The 20,959-nt window shown below is 43.2% G+C and overlaps 7 protein-coding genes across 7 annotated transcripts; 4 read left to right on the top strand and 3 right to left on the bottom strand.

Moving 5' to 3' along the window:
- Positions 1–558: 558 nt before the first annotated feature.
- PKNH_1142500 (GTP-binding protein, putative) lies at positions 559–2,459 on the bottom strand (the record flags this gene model as incomplete). Its single annotated transcript, XM_002261561.1, has 2 exons — positions 559–802; positions 922–2,459. 2 exons carry the CDS (start codon positions 2,457–2,459, stop codon positions 559–561), a joined length of 1,782 nt encoding a protein of 593 aa, XP_002261597.1.
- A 1,007-nt stretch (positions 2,460–3,466) lies between these two features.
- PKNH_1142400 (conserved Plasmodium protein, unknown function) lies at positions 3,467–6,049 on the top strand (the record flags this gene model as incomplete). The annotated part of the gene is made up of 1 exon (XM_002261560.1): positions 3,467–6,049. One exon carries the CDS (start codon positions 3,467–3,469, stop codon positions 6,047–6,049), a length of 2,583 nt encoding a protein of 860 aa, XP_002261596.1.
- Positions 6,050–6,347: 298 nt separating this feature from the next.
- PKNH_1142300 (diphthine methyltransferase, putative) lies at positions 6,348–8,958 on the bottom strand (the record flags this gene model as incomplete). The annotated part of the gene is made up of 12 exons (XM_039114159.1): positions 6,348–6,493; positions 6,621–6,694; positions 6,829–6,930; positions 7,041–7,106; positions 7,258–7,327; positions 7,443–7,507; positions 7,672–7,740; positions 7,860–7,893; positions 7,997–8,102; positions 8,282–8,360; positions 8,516–8,675; positions 8,877–8,958. The coding sequence occupies 12 exons, from the start codon at positions 8,956–8,958 to the stop codon at positions 6,348–6,350; spliced, it is 1,053 nt and encodes a 350-aa protein (XP_038969777.1).
- A 357-nt stretch (positions 8,959–9,315) lies between these two features.
- Positions 9,316–12,702, top strand: PKNH_1142200 (conserved Plasmodium protein, unknown function; the record flags this gene model as incomplete). Its single annotated transcript, XM_002261558.1, has 1 exon — positions 9,316–12,702. The coding sequence occupies one exon, from the start codon at positions 9,316–9,318 to the stop codon at positions 12,700–12,702; it is 3,387 nt and encodes a 1,128-aa protein (XP_002261594.1).
- A 234-nt stretch (positions 12,703–12,936) lies between these two features.
- PKNH_1142100 (conserved Plasmodium protein, unknown function) lies at positions 12,937–14,205 on the bottom strand (the record flags this gene model as incomplete). The annotated part of the gene is made up of 4 exons (XM_002261557.1): positions 12,937–12,995; positions 13,358–13,450; positions 13,674–13,900; positions 14,117–14,205. The coding sequence occupies 4 exons, from the start codon at positions 14,203–14,205 to the stop codon at positions 12,937–12,939; spliced, it is 468 nt and encodes a 155-aa protein (XP_002261593.1).
- Positions 14,206–14,946: 741 nt separating this feature from the next.
- Positions 14,947–18,744, top strand: PKNH_1142000 (heptatricopeptide repeat-containing protein, putative; the record flags this gene model as incomplete). Its single annotated transcript, XM_002261556.1, has 1 exon — positions 14,947–18,744. One exon carries the CDS (start codon positions 14,947–14,949, stop codon positions 18,742–18,744), a length of 3,798 nt encoding a protein of 1,265 aa, XP_002261592.1.
- A 610-nt stretch (positions 18,745–19,354) lies between these two features.
- PKNH_1141900 (sorting assembly machinery 50 kDa subunit, putative) lies at positions 19,355–20,779 on the top strand (the record flags this gene model as incomplete). Its single annotated transcript, XM_002261555.1, has 1 exon — positions 19,355–20,779. The coding sequence occupies one exon, from the start codon at positions 19,355–19,357 to the stop codon at positions 20,777–20,779; it is 1,425 nt and encodes a 474-aa protein (XP_002261591.1).
- Between the last annotated feature and the right edge of the window lie 180 nt (positions 20,780–20,959).

The following is a 20,959-nucleotide window of genomic DNA, read 5'->3' as shown; positions in this document are numbered from 1 at the left end:
TAGCCACCACGCGCAGTGAGGAAGTGACCTCTACCTCTAACTTCGCCGTCGCGCGTGTGCATATACCGGCTACGCGTCTGCTGCAATTTTTTTTTTTTTTTTTTTTTTTTTTGTTATCTTATTTTTTTGTTATTCCGTCTTTTCGTTGCTTTATTTTTTAGTGTTTTTTTTTTGGTAATTCCCCTTTTTTTTTTTTTTTTTTTTTTTTTTTGTTATCTACCATTTCTTTTAAATTTATATGCTTTCGTCACCACTGCTCTGCCGACCCTTTGGTAAATACCTCGGGGATGAGACAATTTGTTGTTGAATTTACGTTTGATTTTTTTTTTTTTTTTTTTTTCCTTTTTTTTGCCTGACCTGTTCATGCAGCTAGCCAAAATATTGTGCGACGTTGACAATCATTTGGATGTGCATAAATGTGTGCACGTGTAGGGACGTGTCAAATGGCACGAATCTGTCCATTTCCTCCTTTGTTCTAACTGTGAAGCGTGCTTTTTTCCTTTTTTTTTTTTTTTTTTTTTTTTTTTGTTTGTACTGTGTAAGCAATAGTTGGTCATTTCAACATTTGGCCTGTTTCAACTTTTGCACACACATCCGAAGCTGTGTAACGAATTTGTCAATCCCCATTGCGTATTTGGCACTGATGAAGAATATGGGAACGTCGTCCCCACCATAGGCTTTTATCTCCTGGTAGGCTTCCTCCGCCCGCTTAATCTTCTCCGTGAAGTGGACATCGCACTTGTTTATGGCAACCATGTATGGCTTGTGGAATAGGCGCTCGTCCTTCCGGCGCAGTTCCTCCCTGAGGTAAGAGGTAGCGGTGGGGAATTACAGTGATGAATTCGACGATGCAACCGATGCGAGTGTCGTGGTGAATTGAGCTGCGATAACCGGCGCGTGGTGCTGTGTCCCTATACTCACCTAATGGCTCGAAACTGGGGCATCAGCTCGCGATGCATGTCCAGGACGATGACGAGGAGGTGGACGAGTTCCAAGTGGTGAGCCACGTTGGGGCTGATGCGGAAGGGGGGGCTCTGCTCTGCTTTGTTACTTCCACCTGATATGCCTTCTCCATCTGTCATGCTATTTCCATCTGTTATGCATCCTCCATCTGTTATGCATCCTCCATCTGTTACGCATCCTCCATCCGATATGCCGCCTGCATCATGTATGCCCGTTCCACTCTCTGTCCAATCGCCAGCGAAGTCCGCCACGGACACCTGGAAGTTATCTGTGAAGAAAATCTTTTTCAGTACATACAAGTTATTCACCGTGTGTATTTTCGGCGCGATTAAGGAGAGCAGAGTGGATTTACCCGACCCGGGAAACCCTAAAAAGCAAGTATCACTAATGCATCGATAAACGATTTTTATGTATGAAGTAGTTCCTTTTGCTCCTTTCCCATAAGTGTAGGTATCTTGCATGTTATTCCCTTTACCTCCTTCTCCTCCTTTGGAGAGTAAAAGTGAATTGTTAAATGGACTTAACATCCCGATGTATATTTCTCTTCCCACTTCTTTGTCCATCCTGATTAGATGTTTTAATATGTGCATATTTTTTTTTACATAAATGGGGTCTTCTCTTTTTATCACTTTGTAGACTTTGTCTTCGTATTGGGATTTGTAACTGAGTAATTTTTTTTCATCTCCCTTCACATGGGGGTTCGTTAATTCGTTGTTCCTTCCCATCATTAGTACATCCCTCTGTTCACCATCCAAAGAAAATCTCTTTGCATCGTATGTGTGTCTGCTTAAGATGTGCAAAGATTCATCTGTACATTCGAACTGTGCGACCTCTGTACATGTAGATTCTTCGACCTCACGTGGAAAGAGTCTATACACATGACACATTTTGTTTATATATAAAAATACGCTCATTCCATTTTTTCCTCTCAGTTGATTAGCTTTTCCTTTCGCTCCATTGGTAGCCGAAATAACGCAGGGTAACTCTGCCAAGTTGTTAACATAGACATGTTTATCTTCACCTCTTCTCTTCCTCTTGCTGATGAAAGGACCACCTCCTTTAGGGTCCCAATAACGTAAGTACACATCGCCACCATTTCCTCCTTTCCCGCCATTTGGTATACCCAGAGGCCCCAGCACCTTCCGTTTAAACTTCTTGAAACTGATGGCTCCGTCGCCGCCTGCTCCACTTTCGCACTTAATAATTCTTTCGCTTTCATAAAAAATGGATGCCTTCCTTCTGCCCACTTTGCATACATCACCTTTGACGCCAACTATGGGTGTTCCCCCTTGATTCTGTATGCACGTAAGTCCTTCATCAGTATGAAGCGTACTCTCACCATTGTCGTGTGGACACCCCTCCTTGGATTTCTTTCCTTTCCCTTTCTTCCCAAAAAATGAATGCTCATATATTTTTACATTTTTCTTTGTCACCTTGTCAATTATTTTTATGCTGTAGAGGCGTCTCCCCTTTGTGGGTAGCCATAGTGTCCCCATCATTTCGGGATGCCAATTTTTTTTTTTTTTTTTTTTTTTTTTTTTTTTTTTTTTTTTCTTACTAGCACTCTCCTGGTTAATTTGTTCCGTCGCTTGTGTTATTATCCCTCCGGAGAAGACGCGTGTGGTTGTGCGACTGGGAGTGGGTAGTTACGAGGGGATACTTGCCCCTGCTTTGTTACCTACCAGTAACCGCACACATAGCAAGTTCTACATAGCAAGTTCTACATAGCAAGTTCTACATACCATGTTCTACATAGCATGTTCTACATAGCATGTTCTACATAGCATGTTCTACATAGCATGTTCTACATAGCATATTCTGCCTACCGTGTTAACCGCTCTACTTCCTACGCCTTGTTGGGGCTCCCCCCTGCAAAGCCGTAACAAATCCATCGTTGCGCCAAGCGCTCAAAATGAATATCCAAAAAAAAAAAAAAAAAAAAAAAAAAAAAAAAAAAATTCACTCGGAAGATGCACACTGAATGTTCAGCTTAACAGTAATCCGGCGGGCCCATTTTTTTTTTTTTTTTTTTTTTTTTTTGCAGTAAGAGTGGCGAGTGTGGTTAAGCAACCGTGCACCGCACTTCGGGTTATGCATACTTCAGTCGCGGCAAACACTGGTCCACGTTCACATGTTAATTTTGTTTTATCTCTATCTCTTTCATTCATATTTTACCCATACATAACTTTATATGTTTCTGAATTGTCAATTTTGTGGACCCCCGCTCCGCAGCCCCACGTTGTGTACTTATCAATGTGCACGCAGGGGGGGGGATGAATAAGGAGTACACTTTTTCTATGGCCCTGTCCCAAGTCCCCCCCCCCCCTTAGAAAGGGGTTTGTACATGCCAACATTGCTCTATGCACAGAGCATTCTCCCAATTACGTTCTCGAATGCAACCCGCTTGGTTGGAGCGGTACCGTAATGTGATAGTGAAGGAACACTACCAGGTGGAGCGTCAAGATAGAGCTACACATTACATCACCACCACCCCAACGAGTACATGAAAAATGCCCTATGCCTGTTCTACCTGTTGAACTTCCCACTTGACGGAGGCGACAGGAGACAAACGCTCTACCGCGCGAAGGTAAGGAAGCCTATCAAGAGGCAGGAGAGCAAACTTCATCACGCGGAGCATAACTACAGCTACCTAGACGAAGGAAGGAATTCAGAATATGAGGAGATCCTGAACGATATCATTTATGAGTACGAGGAGGAGGAAAGGAAAAAAAAAGTAAACAGAGGAAATGGAAAGGTGGGCGATGAATTAGGGGGAGGCGAGAGGCAGGCAAGTGGCCACGATATCGGAAGCGATTATCAGTTAAGGCATGGTACACACGAGAAAGGGGAAGATGGAGGTAGGAGGACCTCCGAGGGAGAGAACCCGCAGAAAAAGGGCGCACACAAATCGACCCCCCAGGAAGAAATTAAAAGAATAGAAAAATTAAAAAGAAATAATTTCCTAAATTTGTGCAACATAAATTATGACGTGCTGAGCCTTCTGTTGAGGAAGGAATTGAAAGGGGAGGAAGAAGATGAAGACAAGCACTACAACAAAGTTAGCTTGCTGCTGGAGATGGAGGCGGAGAAAAACGACAACGAAGAGGAAGAAGACGAATACAATGCCAATGACGACGACAATGATGACGACAAGAATGATGACGACAACAATGTCGACGGGGACAACGAAAACGACAGACGCATGGATAACCTCTACATTGACGATAGCCTTGGCAGATACCTGCTCAAGCTAGACGGAAACTTTATCAATTCCATCTCAGAGAAGGAATTTCATGTCCTGCGGAACAGGATGTACAAGCATATTATATACCTGAAATATCAGTACCTCCGAAAGTATAAGATGGCAATTCAAACCCTAAAACAGAAAAAGGAAACGCGCACAGAGCACATTAACAAACATGTTTCGGTGGTCTACGAGGAGGGGGAAGACAACATGGATCATGATAACCCCAACGATGGTGCATGTAACGATCTGAACAGAGAATCAATCCGTAAAAGTGCTCAGATAAGCCCTACCGAGCAGACGAATAACCCACGTAAAGACAACATCGCCAAGGTTAGCTTTCTACAGCCCAGTAACGACGACCCGGAAAATCTCGAACAAATAGATGCGGAATTGTCCGTAGAAAAAATCAAAGAAATAATTGACGATAATCAAAGGCTCTCCAAACTGCAGAAAAATTTTAACGACTTAAAAAATTTCAACATCTTTCATCTTCTCGACCGGAATCTTTTCCTCAACAGTCTACGTGTTAACAACTTCAGTTTTTACAACTACGATTGCCCTTTGTTGTTCAGAACGATGAGATCCTTTGTGCAACAAATTCGGCAGGGGCGCTTGGGTATGTCTGTCCCCGATAAACGCACGCACCTCAGCGACCAAGAGTGTAGCAAAGTGAGTGACGAAAAGAGAAACAACGACCCTGGGGAGGTCCAACATGAATATACGCAAAACTTCGCCGAGGATCGCTGCGCCTATTTGTGCCTCCCCAAGATGAGCGATCGCGGTTTCCTCAAGTACCAAGACAAATCCATCGTAATTAACGTTTCCACCAAGGGGGATCAGGAAAAGGAGCACCTTCCCCCCGTCAAGGAACTAAACATCGACACAGACAAAGGAATTCTCATCCTGAGCGCGAACGAGAAGAACCTCAACGTTCATGTGAGAAATATATGCGATAAAATTTCGTACCTAACACAGAGCCTTTCTATATGGCCGCAACTGGACTATGGCAGTGAAGAACTTACCTCACGGAATGTCCATATTATAAAGAGGATACTCATGTTGATGTTGTTCTACTTCGATATAAAGAACCTGTTCGTGATCTGCTTGGATAACACAAGCGCAGAGTTCTTTTACCATTTTCTAAACAGAGAGGATGATAATCTATTTAAAAATCTGCACACACAAAAAAACAATCAACAGGAAGAATATCTATATGTCAACTTAAATGATATAAAATTTTCACACATTTTTAACAGAAAATTCGTGCCCTTATACGATATGAAAAAATTTTTTAAAAATTATGTGTTTCTCATGAAAAAGGAAGAAAAGTTTTATGACATTTCCTCTTTTAAAAGATCCTCTCTCTTTATATTCTTGGATGAACATACAGATAAACACAATCACGTAATTTCCTCAAACGTACAACATTTTTTTTACTACAAAAAGTTCGATTATCCATTTATTTACAATCTTGACAATAAGTATACCCTAAACACTTTGCGTAGTTTTAACGAAATACTCCTCTACCTTACCAGTTGGATAGACATTTTCCACACGGGGGAAAATGATACCAGTGGGGATGGGGAAGATGATGAAGGTGAGCAGAGAGACGGCGAGGATGGGGCACCAAGTCCTGATGTAGAGGAGATGGATAAGGATGTAGAGAAGGATGAGGACGAGGAAGAATTTATTCAAAATATGCAAAATGAACAAGAGGAGGATCAAGAAAATGAAGACGAGGATGCTTACCAAAGGGATGGAAGAGAGTGCGATGGGGCGTATGGGTCAGAGTTAGATGGGTATGATAATGAAACGCGCGATCAAAATGTGGAGGAATAGATCGGACGAAAAAGAACAAGTTGGGCAAAAATAGGCTTTAAAAAAGTATGAACTGTTCAGATATTTTATAAAAAAAAAAAAAAAAAAAAAAAAATGGCTAGCTGGGGATATGACTTCCTAGCTAGCTACTGAACGCAGAAAAAAAAAAATGCGTTAACAATGTGCACAATTCCAAGGTATCAGTGCAGAACAAAAGTGGGCTTGTCTTAATGAAGATACATGCGGAGACCTATACACCTTTTATTTTTTATTTCCTTTTTTTTTTACGTCAACCCTTTTTAACATACCATTTTGGGCACTAAACCCATATTTGGACTTCCTTATTGTAAAAGGAGCAAGACAGATAAATTTTTTTCTTTTCCTTTCCCACATCGGCAAAGTCAATGGCGTCAATTCCGTAGGTCAGTTCGTTACCATTAGGGATTCCCTTATCAAAAATGAATTCTGTAAGAGGGGAGAGGGGGAAGGCACAAGATTTAGTCAGCTCACACGATATGCGGCAAATGTGGAAACACATTCACACATCCGCACACACACATGCATGATTTCTCCGTCTGCGCGTCGTTCGCACCGTCGTTGATCTTCTTGAATAACTGAGCCCCGCCGTCGCAGGCCGCAACTAGTAGTTCGTTCACGTCCGTGCCCCTGGAAGGGGGAGGGGGGGAAGGGACATGGTGATGAATTGTCGAAGTGATGGTGTGGCAAAGTGATTAATCTGTTCCAATTTGCAGTAGTCGACCTTTACAGGCAACCTTACTGCTATTCTGCGCCCCGCTTACTTGTACAAAAACTTAAGTCGCCATATGCTGGACTTCACGTCGACTGCTTGCAGGGGGTCTTGCACGTTTCGAGTGTCGAAGATGCGAATCTTGTTGTCGTACCTGCGGGGAGGGAAAACGCACACGTAAGGTAAGAAGAAACACACAAGTGAATATGTGCATTCATGGGGGAAATACACAGGTTTTGCGTTTATCTCCTCTTTTTTTCTTACGATGCCGTGTATAGGTGCTGACGGAACCTGTCGAATTTGACCACCGTGACTCCTTGCGAGTGGGACCTACAAAAGGGAAAAAAAAAAAAAAAAACTTTACCCACCTGAAAATGCATATAGAGATATAGTAAGCCGTCTTTTACACGATAAGAAGGCATCCGGGCCTTTTTCTCCTCCCCCCATTTTGATGGGTAACTCTCGTGAAAAAGTGTGCTACTTTATATTCCTTGCTGACGGTCTTGTTGTCGTTCTGAGGTCCCAAATCGCAAAGGAGCAATCGTCAGATCCTGCCATGTGGAGGGGAAAAAAAAAGAGAAGAGAAGAGAAGAAAGTATATTTATATTACTGGCTAGAGGATACTCTACTAATTGGTACTTGCACACAGAAAGACGCGTTCCAAACCTGTTGTCACTACGTTTTCACTTCCGTTAAATGTGCACGTCCACACGTGGTACTCATGGGCCTTCCTGCAAGGGAGGGGTGAAGTTTTATTTGTTCATCCATTTGTGAAGCAGCCTATTCGCAGCGATGTGGTAGATAAACAACGGGTGGTGTTTCGTGCGAGCTGATAGATTCCCAAGCTTCTGAATATAATATACTCTTTCCTTCATTAAAGTCTCACCACACTTACCATAGTTGAGTGCCCTTTCCATCCAGGAGGAGAGACACATCCCCATTGCTAAACGTAACGAAAACTTTTCTACAGAGGGAGAGTAATAGGAACAAATGTGAAGGGAACAATGTGGCTCTTCCCTGTTGAAATATTTTTCTCCTTCCTCCTTTCCTTGTCTCCTTTTTTTCTCGCTACGTAGTTATTACTCAGGGGATCCATCAAAGGCATCAAAGGAAAGGCCTAAAAAGGTGTGCATTTGTAAAATGTGAATGATTTTGTTCATCCCTCCAGTAGGAAATGCCAAATGAATATGTTGTCCCATTGCACCCGTTGGATCTCTAACCCGAATTGTTTCTTTCATCTGGCGTTGCAAAAAGAAGGTGGTGACTTCCGTCCTTCACGTGGGCCAAGTGAAAACCGTTAACGCAGACGCTACCCAATAAGAGGCTCTGCGGGTGTATTGGAGGGAATCCCAACATGGGAAAATTAAAAAAAAAAAAAAAAAAAAAAAAAAAAAAATAGGATAATATAAATTAGGAGCTAAATTAAAACCTGTGCAAAATAAAAGTATGTTTCGTCGGATTAACACGGTCAGGTAAAGAGAATCGATGTACCCCTCTGCACTTACGTCCTGGCTGAACAGGTAGCTCGACTGGAGGACGCCGCTACGGAAGTTTATATCACTGTGGTACTTCAAGAGGGGGGTCCTTTAAAAAGGGCAAAAACATGGGGACCAGATGAATGGGTAGCTTAATTGGAAGACAAGTGAGCCATGTGCGGAAGACAACATATCGGAGAATGGTCCCATGCCAACTGCACAAACGCAGACACGCTTTATTTTAACACTTTTTTCGGTGCTCACATTTCGGATCTTTCTCCATCGTCGGCGGTGTCTTCTTCCAGTCTGTACAGGTACACCTTCCCCTTCTTTTTCTGTTCTCCCTGGTGAGTCTCCCCCGCGGACACCTTTAGCTGGTAGGTCGAAATGGCCGTTAAGCCGAAACTGGGCCTGAATTTTTCCCCTTCGCAAAGGAAAAAAAAAAAAAAAAAAAAATTGTGTGTAGAGTTATTCCATGGAGAGTTAAACACGCCTCACGTTTGGGTTCTATTCCTTTTTAAATGTGTTCATCCTGTCATTTGATGTTTTTCCATTTCATTGTTTTTCCGTTTTATTATTTTTTCCTTTATTATTATATATTTTTTTTTTTTTTTTCCTCCCTAACAGGTGCCGCTGAGCCATGTGCTACTAGGGAATACGCAGATGTCATCACAACAGTACTTGAAATTGTATTTCCTTTTAATCATTTTCTGTGTGGGGGTTTTAGGCTTCTCATTGGTCAAGGAACAACACAGAGTTATTTCCGAAATGACCTGCTACTCCTTTGGAAGGTGAGGTCCGATCTGGTGACTTCATGAAGGTTTACAGAGTTGTGCTGTTTCTACTCCGCTGCAAAGTTTACTTTCTCCATGTATTAACCCTCGGGGGAATGGGGCCAATTTTTTTTTTTTTTTTTTTTTTTTTTCACATAATTTTTTTTAGCTAGCTGACCAGCTTTTTTTTTTTTTTTTTTTTTTTTTTTTTTTGTTTTCCCTCCCTATTTCCACTTTTTGCAAAGAAACGAAAAGAATGCAACGTGGTACTAAGGACAGCACTTCTTTTTAATGAAGGGGAGCTTACTCATTGTTTTTGTCGCCCTGTTAACGTCTTCCTTCTGCTTCCTTCTTAAGGAGAAGAGTGGTTTATTAGGGTTCACGAGGAACAACTCCATCGGGGGGAGAGCAGTTAAGGGTCGGGGTATTGGAAGGAAGTTCAGAACTAGATGGAGGGAACAGCAGGTGTGTGACAATGGGGGGGAGCTCCAAGAGGGAGTTGTGGCTACGCACGACAGTGGTAGTGAACTTATGCAGGGGGAGTCCCTAGGTCAAGGACCTCCCAAAGAGGAAACTCCCGATCCGAAAAGGAAGAAATTTCTGAATGCGCAGAAAGAAGACGAGTACTACCACCTGTATCTGCACCACATATACAAAAAGGTAAAACTTATTAAGAAACAAAAGTATTTGTACAACCCTACCAAGTACGAATCTGTAAGATCCTATATCAAGAGGGAGTTGAAAGAATGCCTCGATTTAAACACAGCCGCGTATCTGTTCAAGGCAACTGAATATTATGCGAAGGGCATGTTGGATGTCTCTGTGTATGTCAGCGAAGTGGTGAACCTCCTCAGTTTCTTCACTTTTAACGATAAGTGCAATTTGGAGGGTGATGAGCGGGGTGGCGAGAGTGTAGGTGTAACTGGCGAGAGTGTAGGTGTAACTGGCGAGGGCGATGTGGGTGATGAGCAGGTGGTGGTGGATGCCAACACGGAGCAGATCCTCAAGGGAAATGTGAAGAAGGGGAAAACGAAAATAAGCAAGCTAATGCAGAAAGACGAGAAGTACAAATCCTTCTGCTTGTTCTTCACCCGGCTAGTAGACTCGGTAAGTGGGTTGTTCTGTTGCATTGGAAAAAGAAGCAAAAGAGAAGAAATTATCACCTACCTAAAGAAGTCCAACTTAACGAACAAGTGGCACAATTACACTGCGGATGACCTAAAATTGGATACCAATTTTATGATATACGTAATTAGGCTGATGAAATATAAGGATGCCAATTACCTGTGCTCCTTGAGACGCCTGAAGGAGTACACGGTGGAACAAATCAAGGATATATTCCTCCGCTGTATGCGAGACGGTTTGCTTGATTTGGATTACTTGATCATTCTGCAGTCGGAGTTCTTGGCCCGCGAAAGTTACACAGGGGAAGTGGCTTCTAGCATCTTTGCTCCGTCAAAGGAAGGTGGTGGTATCTCCAAGGTGGAAACACAAATTAAGCACGAGCATCTGCGGAAGTTAGAGCAGAATTATGAAGCACTCCTCAAGAAGTACACCTCCAAAGAGAAGGAGGAGAAAAGGGGCAAGCTCAGTGAGGATCAAATTAAAAATATCATTAACGATATTTTAGATAGAAATTTATTTCTTTCTAAGGGAGGTTTAGACAAGAAAGATAAAATGCATACTAAAATGAATACTAAAAAAAAAAAAAAAAAAAACAACCAAGCTGAGGAAAACTTAATCCGCATGGACCTACATGAAGTGGAAGTAGAGCGATTACAAGAGGTAATTAAAAAGTGGTGTGGTGACGCCACGATGAGTATGAATAATTATAAGAGTGTAATAAAGCGTATGAACAAGATCCTCGATTTACACAACGTGAATGTTGTTATTCATTTGAAGAACCGCAAGGATAACGAAGTCGTACAGGCAGAAACGCAGGAAGGTACCCAGAAAGTCGGAGCTAACTGTAGTGACACTGTGGATGACGCCTTTACCGTTAGGGACATACGAAGTAGTAGAGATAGGAAAGGAGGAGAAATGGAATATGTGGACAAGAAAGTCGATCTGTCAGATATCTCCCTCTCAAAATTGAAGAAATACATAACATACAGAAAGGAACTGGAAATGAAAAAAAAAAATGAAGAAAATATAGTAAATGAGAAAGATGGTGGAAGGAAATGTAGCAAGGCGAATCCAGAGGGTTCGTCCAAAAGAGACCAGGATGTTCTGAAATACTTCGACGTGACGCAAAAACAAGATTCGGTTATTTTTGAAATGAACGATTTTATTTTAGAAAGGGAGAATTCTTTGGCACCTTTCCCGCAGGGGGGGCAACCCGTTGTGGGGGCTTTTCCGGGGGAAGTGCCAAGGGAGTTGGAACACGGGGAGGAAGACAATCTCGAGGGCGAATGGGATGACAACCTTTTCCCAGAGGAGGAAGACCAGGACGATGAAGAAGTGGGAGAGGAAAGTGAAGTAGATGTGGAGGAAGAAGAAACTGTTAAAGGAGAAGAAGTGAACAATGACGATGGTCATGACTATAGTGATGTAGATGATCTCTTCCCGGAGGACGATGATGAAAGTGATGAGGATGAGAGAGAGGAAGGTGAAGTGCAGAAAGATGACGACGATGATGAGGATGACGACGATGAGGACGATGATGACAATGACGATGGTGACGACGATGAGGAAATGCCCCCTCGAGCGAAGAAGGCAAAAATCAACAAGCACAACAACAGCATAGCGGAGAAGCTGCGGATGCATCTGCACACACGAGGGAGTACCAAAAGTAAGCACACTTTTGAAAATGTGTTTCCAAGAAACTTCGAAGAGAAAATGGATCTTCTGATGGTTATATTGAAGGAGGAGGACAAGGAGAAAAAGAAGGTGATCGTGTGTGCGGATGAGGAAGAGAGGAACATGATTCGGATGAAGTGCACATTGGAGGGAGTCGAATATGAACAGATTATTAGCGTGCTAAAGAATATAAAGAGGTACATAGAAAAGGGGGGCAATTTACGCAACGTATGTTTCGTTTTGATGGACGAGATGGCGAGCACACTGGAGCTCCGCAGAGTATGCAGTGGATTGTCCGAAAGGGGTGATGTCATCAGCGATGAAAAGAAAGGCAAAGAAATTGGAAGCAAAAATGGCAAGGGTGACGAACACAGTGATCATGGTAGCCTCAGCGACGGAGATAGCGAACGTGGCGTCCAGAATGGCGTGACCATCTACCATTTTGCAAAGGAAACCCCCAAGGCAATTGCCTTGAAAAAGCTCTTCCACACGATTGTTAACGGAGAAGATAATATTATGCTTTACCTGAAGAGCAGGAAGGACGGGGGTGACAGAACCCGCCAAGCGGCTAAAGAGAGGAAAAACAACCAGACGGGCAAAAGAAATCACAGTGATGTCTTCGTCCCTTACCGGAAGAGGGTTCGCAAGAAGAAGCTTTCCAAGAGCGAGGAGAAGTGGTTGGCCTTCAGAAGAAGGACGCTGAAAAAAATCGACGAGATGAAGCAAAAGGCGCATCTAATTAAGATGCGGAAAATGAAAAAACGGGATCAAAAGGTCCAAAGGGTCATTACCAAGTTGAAGTCCCGGTCCAAGTTGAAGTCCCGGTCCAAGTTGAAGTCGCGGTTGAAGCCGAACAAAGTGGCAACAAAAAAAAAGTAAAGTATAATCAAAATGGACTCAGTGTGATAAAGAAAAAAAAAAAAAAAAAAAGAGGGGGAAACACTGATGAAAAGTAGACAACCCACCATACAATCGGATCGCTACTTTTTTCTTCAGCTTGTAAGAAGAGCACATAAAAAATTGTACTTAAAAGGGTAGAGGTAGAGGTAGAGGGTAAGGCATGGGGGGAAGTAGGCTGTATATATCCCCATGCCGCTTCTCCCCCTTTAGGAATTATACGTCTTTCTGCATCTTCTGCACCATCTCGCGAAAGAGCCCTTCGGCTTCTAACTCTACAAAAAGGGGGAAGAATGGGCATGAACGAATTTTTACTTCCATGTGAAAAGTTACACTGATTAGGTGAGTAGGCATCACCTGCCAGTGGATCCTTCCTCACCCTTGTACAGGCTTGAATCGAGCGCACGCGTTGATCACACCCATGATCTAATCGTACCATGTGTTCTTTTTTTATTTTTTCGATTTTTAAAACTTCTTATCTATTTGTTCGTTAGTAGGGTTCTTCCTCGACAGCGAGTAGCATCTTCCACAAGATGCATCTCGTGTATCCCCTTACCCTATGGAAATTTTAATTTTTACTCTTTCATACATGGACAAAGCGTAACACGTTTCATTGTGTTGCATTTAGTTGGCTTACCTTGATTTTTTTTTTTTATCAGGGTTATGTTACGTAGGCAGTCGTAAACTTCGAAGGATGCATCATCAGTGCATCTCTCCCGGATGGTTATTCCTGAGGGGGGAGGCAGACACGTAAATATGAAAAAAGTAGGTAGATAATTTTATGGTGGTATTAACCTGGTCCTGTTTGTACATAGATATATCTAATCAATGGGTGGAGGAGAAGGGTCTCTTTGTGGAGTTTATTTCTTTCCCACTAATTAATGAAACAATGAAACATTCTCATAATGACAAGATGATAAAAGAGGGTGTGTGTGTGTGTGTGGGGAGGTTACCTTCCAGGTTTTGCGAAATGATATCCTTGAGTTTTACAAATGTATCGGCATAGCGGTAATCATATACGACTTCGACATCTCGGCTGAAGAGGTGATTGTCACTCATTTCCACCTTTCTGTATTGCCCAATTTTTTTCATCTTGAAATAGGGGTACTTGTGAACCCGGTGTTTGTGTATCATGTCATTCTCGCTGACATTGCGAATTTTTTTTATCCTCGTCCCGTCTCTGTAAGTAGTGCACGGTGGTGGTGCCAATGTTTTATGGTGATGTGTTCTATGTGATGTGTTCTATGTGATGTGTTATATGTAATGTGTTCTATGTAATGTGTTATATGTAATGTGTTATATGTAATGTGTTCGATGGTGTAGTTTGTGGTAATAGGTGGGGGGTAGACCCTCCTTAGGGACTGTGGTCCCCTGGCACATCCCCTCTGTCACTTACACTTTCGGGTTCATGAACTGCTTCCACTCGCGGGCGCTCCTAAAGTGGATGGCGCGCAGACAGAAGCCGAAGCATTTGCCTTTTTCCATGGGCCCGCGCGGGTTGACACCCCCTCCGTTGCACTGCTATCTTCTCGAAGGCTACTGGGTGGTATGCTCATCCGTGGTAAGAGATAACCGTGTGGGTTCTACCAGTAGTGTAATGACACCTTTTTTGAGCCCAATCGGGGGGCGGGGACCCCATCCGATGATGCCCGTTGGTATCTAATTAGGGTGTGCTCTCCTTAGGAACACCTCAAGTTGAAAAAAAAAAAAAAAAAAAAAAAAAAAAAAAAAAAACACATCATAACAAAATATAACACAATATAACACAACACAGCGTAACGCAATACAAAAAAAATGTGACACAGGAAAGTGCAAGAATATGCCTCTCCGCTAAACTGTGCGGATCTGCGAAGAACCCCCCTACTGGAAATTATAAACGGCAATGCCACGTTCAATCCCGCTGCTGACGCCGGTGAAGCGATAATATCTGGTGCAATGAGTGCCTAGGTTGGTCTCAAAACTGGTGTTTTCTACCTCCCCGCCTTCTTCGTGTTAAATTGCCTTCCTATAGATGTTGTGTGGGGAGAGAAAGGCAATCGAATTGGCGAAAGAAGTATTATTGGGTGAGCGTAGCAAAGAGGGAAAATAACCATGTGAAAAAAAAAAAAAAAAAAAAAAAAAAAAAATGCCAAATCAGCAGAGGGCAAAAGAACGAACTAGTTTGTTTAACGGAAAGCTATCTGGTCAAAATGCTTCATCGAGCGAACAAAGCAAGACGACGAAACCATGTTTAACTATTTCCTAAAAGGAGTTAGTAAGTGCCAGGACAGAGCTGATGTGGTGCATTTGAGCCGCAAGTTAATCCAGAACATGCACCTGTTAGATACACAAGAAATATCTCTTTGCCTAAATAAACTTTCGAAGGTAAATTTTGAAGACAAAACCTTTTGGAACAACATCTGTCGGATAATCACCACTACAGATGTTCGGGTGGTTGGAAAGTTCAAGTGCCTGCGGGGGAGGAAGGGAGGGGACAGGGTTACCGAAGGGGTAGGAATGACAGAAAGTGCTAGCAACGGCGTGAGGGAACGATGTGTTAGCAACCCTTCCGATGGTGGCTACGACGCAACGACTCCTGAACAGAGGAGGGATACTGTACCACAAAAAGGGGATCTACTCAACAGGACTGCCCTTAGGCCAAATGAGAGAAGCGTGGAAAGTAGTCGACCCAACGATGGAACCGACCGGAAAGACAAATTGTTGTACCACTTCAACATGGAGGAACTGTGCCTTGTTCTGAACGCATTAGCAAAAGTAAACGTGAGGAACGAAGAAATATTAAAATTAGCATTACAAAAAATAATAACAGAATTTGAGATGAGCCGGCATGTTGTGAACATGATTAAAGCGGTTGGAAGTTTCGGTGTAGGCAATCCTGGTAGTAGTGACGGAGGTAGTAGTGGCGGAGGTAGTAGTGATGGAGGTAGTAGTGATGGAGGTAGTTGTGATTCCATGGAACAGGCGCTTCGTAACGTTTATCAAAATTATGATAGTATGAGTAGAAATCTCACGGAGAGGGATATCAGCGTGCTCATTCGGGTAATGTTAACGTGGGGAAATCAAACAGGGGGGATCCAAACGGGGGGAATCCAAACGAAGGGGGGAGAGGCAAATGTGAAGCAGACAAGTGGGATCCCCCCCTCAAAGACACCACATGAGGAAGAGGTCACTCATTTAGGAAGTAACAATGTCGGTATGAATAATGTCAATGGGAACCATGTCGGTGATAACCCTGTCGGTGATAACCATGTCGGTGGAAACCATGTCGGTGGAAACCATGTCGGTGGAAACCATGCCGGTGGAAACCATGTCGGTGGAAACCATGCCAGTGGAAACCATGTCGGTGGAAACCATGTCGGGGTGAACACTGCCAGTGGGAACCATGTCGGCGGCAACACGACGGCAAACGCACTGATCGAAAAACTCATCAACAGCGTGAAAAAAATTAACCACATAAGTGAGCAGAGCATCGCTCTAATCCTAAACGCATGCACAAAGTCGTGCGTAAAAAACAAGGCCCTGTTGGATATGCTGAAAATAGTTATCATTCTAAAGCTTAAGCAGGATAAGAATAAATGCTCCGACATCTTCGTCAGTAGCATAACGCACTCGTATTCTTCCTTCGCCTACAGAGACAGGGTACTGTACGACACGATCGCTGAGTACGTGTGTGCCAACATGGATAGCATAAATGTGAAGGCACTTGTTATTATCCTAACGAGCTTTGTGAACATCGAGATTGTGAATTTAAAGTTATTCAATGCTGCTATCGCAAAATTGTCGAGGAGGGAAGTGATAAAGGGTTTGTCGAACCAGTGTACTTCCAACATCGTCACCATAATTACAAAGTCGTATAATTACCTTTGCACGGAGAAGATGTGCTTCATTTTGGAAGTTGTGAAGGGACGATTGCGGAGAGAGTTTTCCCGCACGGGGATTGGGGCCACCAAACCTACACGAGACAAGCAGAAGGGTGGTGCTACCTTAAAGGATGCACCACAAAGTGATACACCGCTGAGCTTGAAACAATCCAGACATAGCGCCTTCCTCGATGGCTTTCTCATGAAACACCTTACCAATATCCTAAACAACCTGAGCAAGATAAACCACGCGGATGCCAACCTCTTCGCACTTTTTTCTCACCTCATTCTAAAAAAAAAAAAAGAAATAAATAAGTTGGATTTCATGAACATCACGAGTGCATACGCACGGTTCGGCTACGTCGACGAGGAAATTTACAAGCTGATACAACATCACGCAAAGAAATATCTGGAAGATAAAAATTTGAAGTACATGGAGTTCATTAATATGTTCACTAGCATTGCTACATTCTCACTGATCGAAAGGAACAGGAGGATAGACCATCGTATGGGGGATCGTTGGAAAGGGGATCGGAATGGCCACTTTGCAGAAACCATTCATGTGATGATGGGGATGCTGAGGGGGGAGACTCATAGCAGGTGTGTCCTTGGTGAACATGAGGGTCATCCCCCTGATGAAGATGCCAACACGAGCAAAAACAGTATAGGAAACGGGAATCACACCGGCGATGTACCTACCCACTCCCCCCCACTGCACCACGCACTCATCCACGACCGGAAGAATATCATTGACAACCTGAGCGCCAAGCACACCTGTTGCATCCTTGCAACCATGAGTAAGTTAGACACACATGACCGACAGATATATGAACAATGCGTAAAGAACCTTAAAAAAAAAATACTTAAGATGGATTCAAGATCCCTAAGCATGTACCTCCTTTACGTTAGCAAGTTCGGCCTGATCCCCGATCGGTACATAAAAACGCTCATATCAAATAGTTTCAAAACGGTACACCTCAGGATGGGAAAAATAAACGTGGATGATGCTAAGGGGTACCCAAAGGACCACCTCAACAAGATATTCACCCTTTGTACGCAACTGCAAACGGAAGATATCGTTAACGCAGTTTATATCGTTAGAAGTTTAATAAAGAACGACCCGAGCTATAGAGACAACGTGTACGTTATGTGTGCCTACTTGGAGGGTATCTACGCCGGATTGGAAGGTAGAAACGGGAGTGTAGTTAAAAGTAGAACCCCAAGTGGGATGCAGAGCAAAACCCCGAGAAAATCCCCTTCCAGACGCGAACCGGACAAAAACATCGTACATATCGGTGACGGGCAAGCAGAGGATCCCGGTGTCTCCTCTCTGCTAAGTGGACGAAAGTTGAACACACAGACAGCCTGCATCCTCATGAACACGCTAGCCTTTATAAACACACACCTGCACTTGCCAAGTGTAAGATATGCCAAGATTGTTACCTACCTGCTACTCTTCTCCCTTCGCTTCATGATTGACCGCCTGAACCTGCGCCAGCCACTGCAGGAACTTCTTTACGAAGACACCTCTCAAAGCGAAAGCATGAACCGAAACGAAAGCAGAAACCAGGGTGTTCACAGAAATGGGAACCAAAACTGTAGTGACATAAAGGGTGTTGTTACGAGGAAGATCGACTCGGCGAGCATCCGGCAGATAAACACAACAATCTTGATGATATTTCACTTGGGTTCTCTGAACCCGTTTTCCTACTCACCCCAGTGGGAAGTAACCAACTTGGCTAGCTACCCACTAAGGCTACTACAATATGTGTACTTCTTTTTAAAATTCAGCCCCCTAGCCCCATTTGAAAGATACACATCGGTTTACAACTCAGTCGGTAACAGGAGGAAGTTAACTAACTACTGCGGTGGTGGCTACGCTCACGCGCATCCGACTGGGTTGTCCAGTGATGTGCCAACTGGGTCGTCGACCGTATCGTCGACTGGTTTGTCGACCGATTTGTCGACTGGTTTGTCGAGTGAGCCTCCCCGTGGGGGGTCGCTCCCCTCCATCTCAGAAGGAGAAATTAGTATCTACCAGACAGTCGGGTCGCTCTTGAAGCGGAAGGGCTGCGACGCCAACTGCACTTTGTTGTCCTCGTTTGGCGTTTATATGTACTCCGTCGACATGTTGATTTTGCGCGGAGGAAAGGGCTCATGGTAGGTAAGGATTATTATGCCATGTGATGGGCTTTATTTAGGCATCACCTTCACTCAATTATTGTTTTTGTCCGTCGACCTCATTTGTACTTCATTTTTTTTTTATTTATTTATTTATTTTTTTTTTGCAATTCTGTTCCACATATGGGAGAGGCATCTTAATTGCCCACCCTTTGTGAACTCATCAATGATGGGAATGCCCACCATGTGGTGCGCACCTGAATGGTGAAGATCCCCCCCACACGAACCTCTCATCCGAATAGAGGCCACACCTTTTAAAAAAAAAAAAAAAAAAAAAAAAAAAAAAATGAAGCACAACTTGTAGAGTGCATCGCAACCAGTGGGTTATCCACTTTCCGCTAACCAAAAAGAAAGAGAATGGAATTTTGCCCCATCTGGATGAGCCTTTGCCATTCTCCATCGCGGAAAAGTGGAAGGAAGCATCAAACGGCTGTATAGCCTTACTGTTCCAGATTGCCCCACCGGGGTGTCTGTGTTGGTGGGTACACCCCACTCTGCTTTACGTGGAACACCCCACCCAGTGAACCGCATGGCTATGACACACTTATAACGCCAGGTCCACCCATACATGTATCCCTACCTACCGTGACAAAATGGAGGAAAAGAACCCCCTCTCGCAGAAGCTGACGAGCGTGCAAGTCAACGTGGAGGGCTTGAAAAAGCTAAAAGGAGAAAAACTTAACTTCCTCTTCGAAGATATAAGGAAAAGTGCAACCTTGGAGGATCTCTTCCTTCACATTAACAAGTGCAACGAAAAAATACATCGGCTAAATATCTTCGCTGATGTTCCGGTAATAAATCTAAGGAGCATCACGGATACACAAGTCGAGGTGAAGTATGCCTTCCGCGAACAAACAAACAACTACGCCATAGGCACTAATGTAAATAACCGCGGAGAAGTAGCAGCCGACATAGAAATGAATGTTCCGTATCTTCTCAACACCATAAATACTTTTCAGCTCAAAGCTAATATAAGTAGCTTATACACAAACAACTTTGGTCTCCGTTTTGTTTTCCCTCACCTAACAAATCTAGCTAATGTTAACGTAATTTTAGAGGGAAATATCAGCAGCGTAAGTAACACTCAAGATGGATCCTACTTGGTAAAAAGCAACGCGCTGAAAACTTCTCTCGTGGGAGAAAGACACACCCTCATTTGGGATGTAAATTTCAACACCCTTTTTCAACGCATAAGCAAAAACTACATTCCATCTGAAACGATGTTAAAGTTGCCAGACAGATATATCAAACATACACTACGCCATTTGTATAAGCGGGACAGACTATGTTACGGCTGGACTAAGGAATCAGTGCACCAGGAGGGTCATTCCCTTGAAGAGGTACCACATGGAAACACCAATGCAGGTAGTAGCAACCCATCCGAACTTGTAGAACACACGAACTACCCCACGTCAGGCTACCTCTACCAAATGGATAGTGAACTCTCTTTACCCTTCTGTGAAGCGAAATTTGTTAAAAACCACTTCCACTACCTCTTTGTGAAAAAGCTCCGAGAAAATCTTTTGACATATTTAAGCTTTACCAATGGGATGAAATACGACTTTAACAAAGACAATCCCTACCAACTAGGGAACTTCCATTTCAGTGGAAGCATAGGTAGCTCTCTAACCTTCCGAGGCTTCGAACATAATCGTATGGGGGGCACAGATATGGGTTACAAGTTTGATAAAAAAAAAGGAGAGTACGGAATTTGTTACAATTACATGGGGGCAAATTTCATCACCAGCTTTCAATTCCTCTGTAAATATATCTTAAACCTACAGAATGCCAAACCCATTTTATTCTTTTATGCACAGGTGGGACGATTAGCCAATCATTTTTTTTCTTCCTTTGACCAGCTAAGGAGAGAGATGAGGGTGTCCACTGGCATCGGGCTAATGACGTACATACAGAAGAATATCTCTTTGGAAGTTTTTTTTAATTTTCCTCTTTTGCACCACTTGCATGATCGCACGAGGTACTTCCAGGTGGGCTTAAACTTTAGGGGGATGTTGTAGTGTGAGGGGAAAGGGGACCCATTTTCCTCCCTGAAGAACATCACCATTTCATAACCCCTTTTTTTTTTTTTTTTTTTTTTTTTTTTTTTTTTTTTTGTTGTCCATGCGGTTCGCTCCTATTGGTGGGTTCTCCACCGTCGCTAAAGGAGGAGCACATTTCCTATTTTTTACGTTTAAGGA

Source organism: Plasmodium knowlesi, assembly GCF_000006355.2.
Source record: "Plasmodium knowlesi strain H genome assembly, chromosome: 11".
In the NCBI taxonomy this organism is placed as follows: domain Eukaryota; phylum Apicomplexa; class Aconoidasida; order Haemosporida; family Plasmodiidae; genus Plasmodium; species Plasmodium knowlesi.
This window is presented reverse-complemented; position numbering and strand designations above follow the sequence as displayed.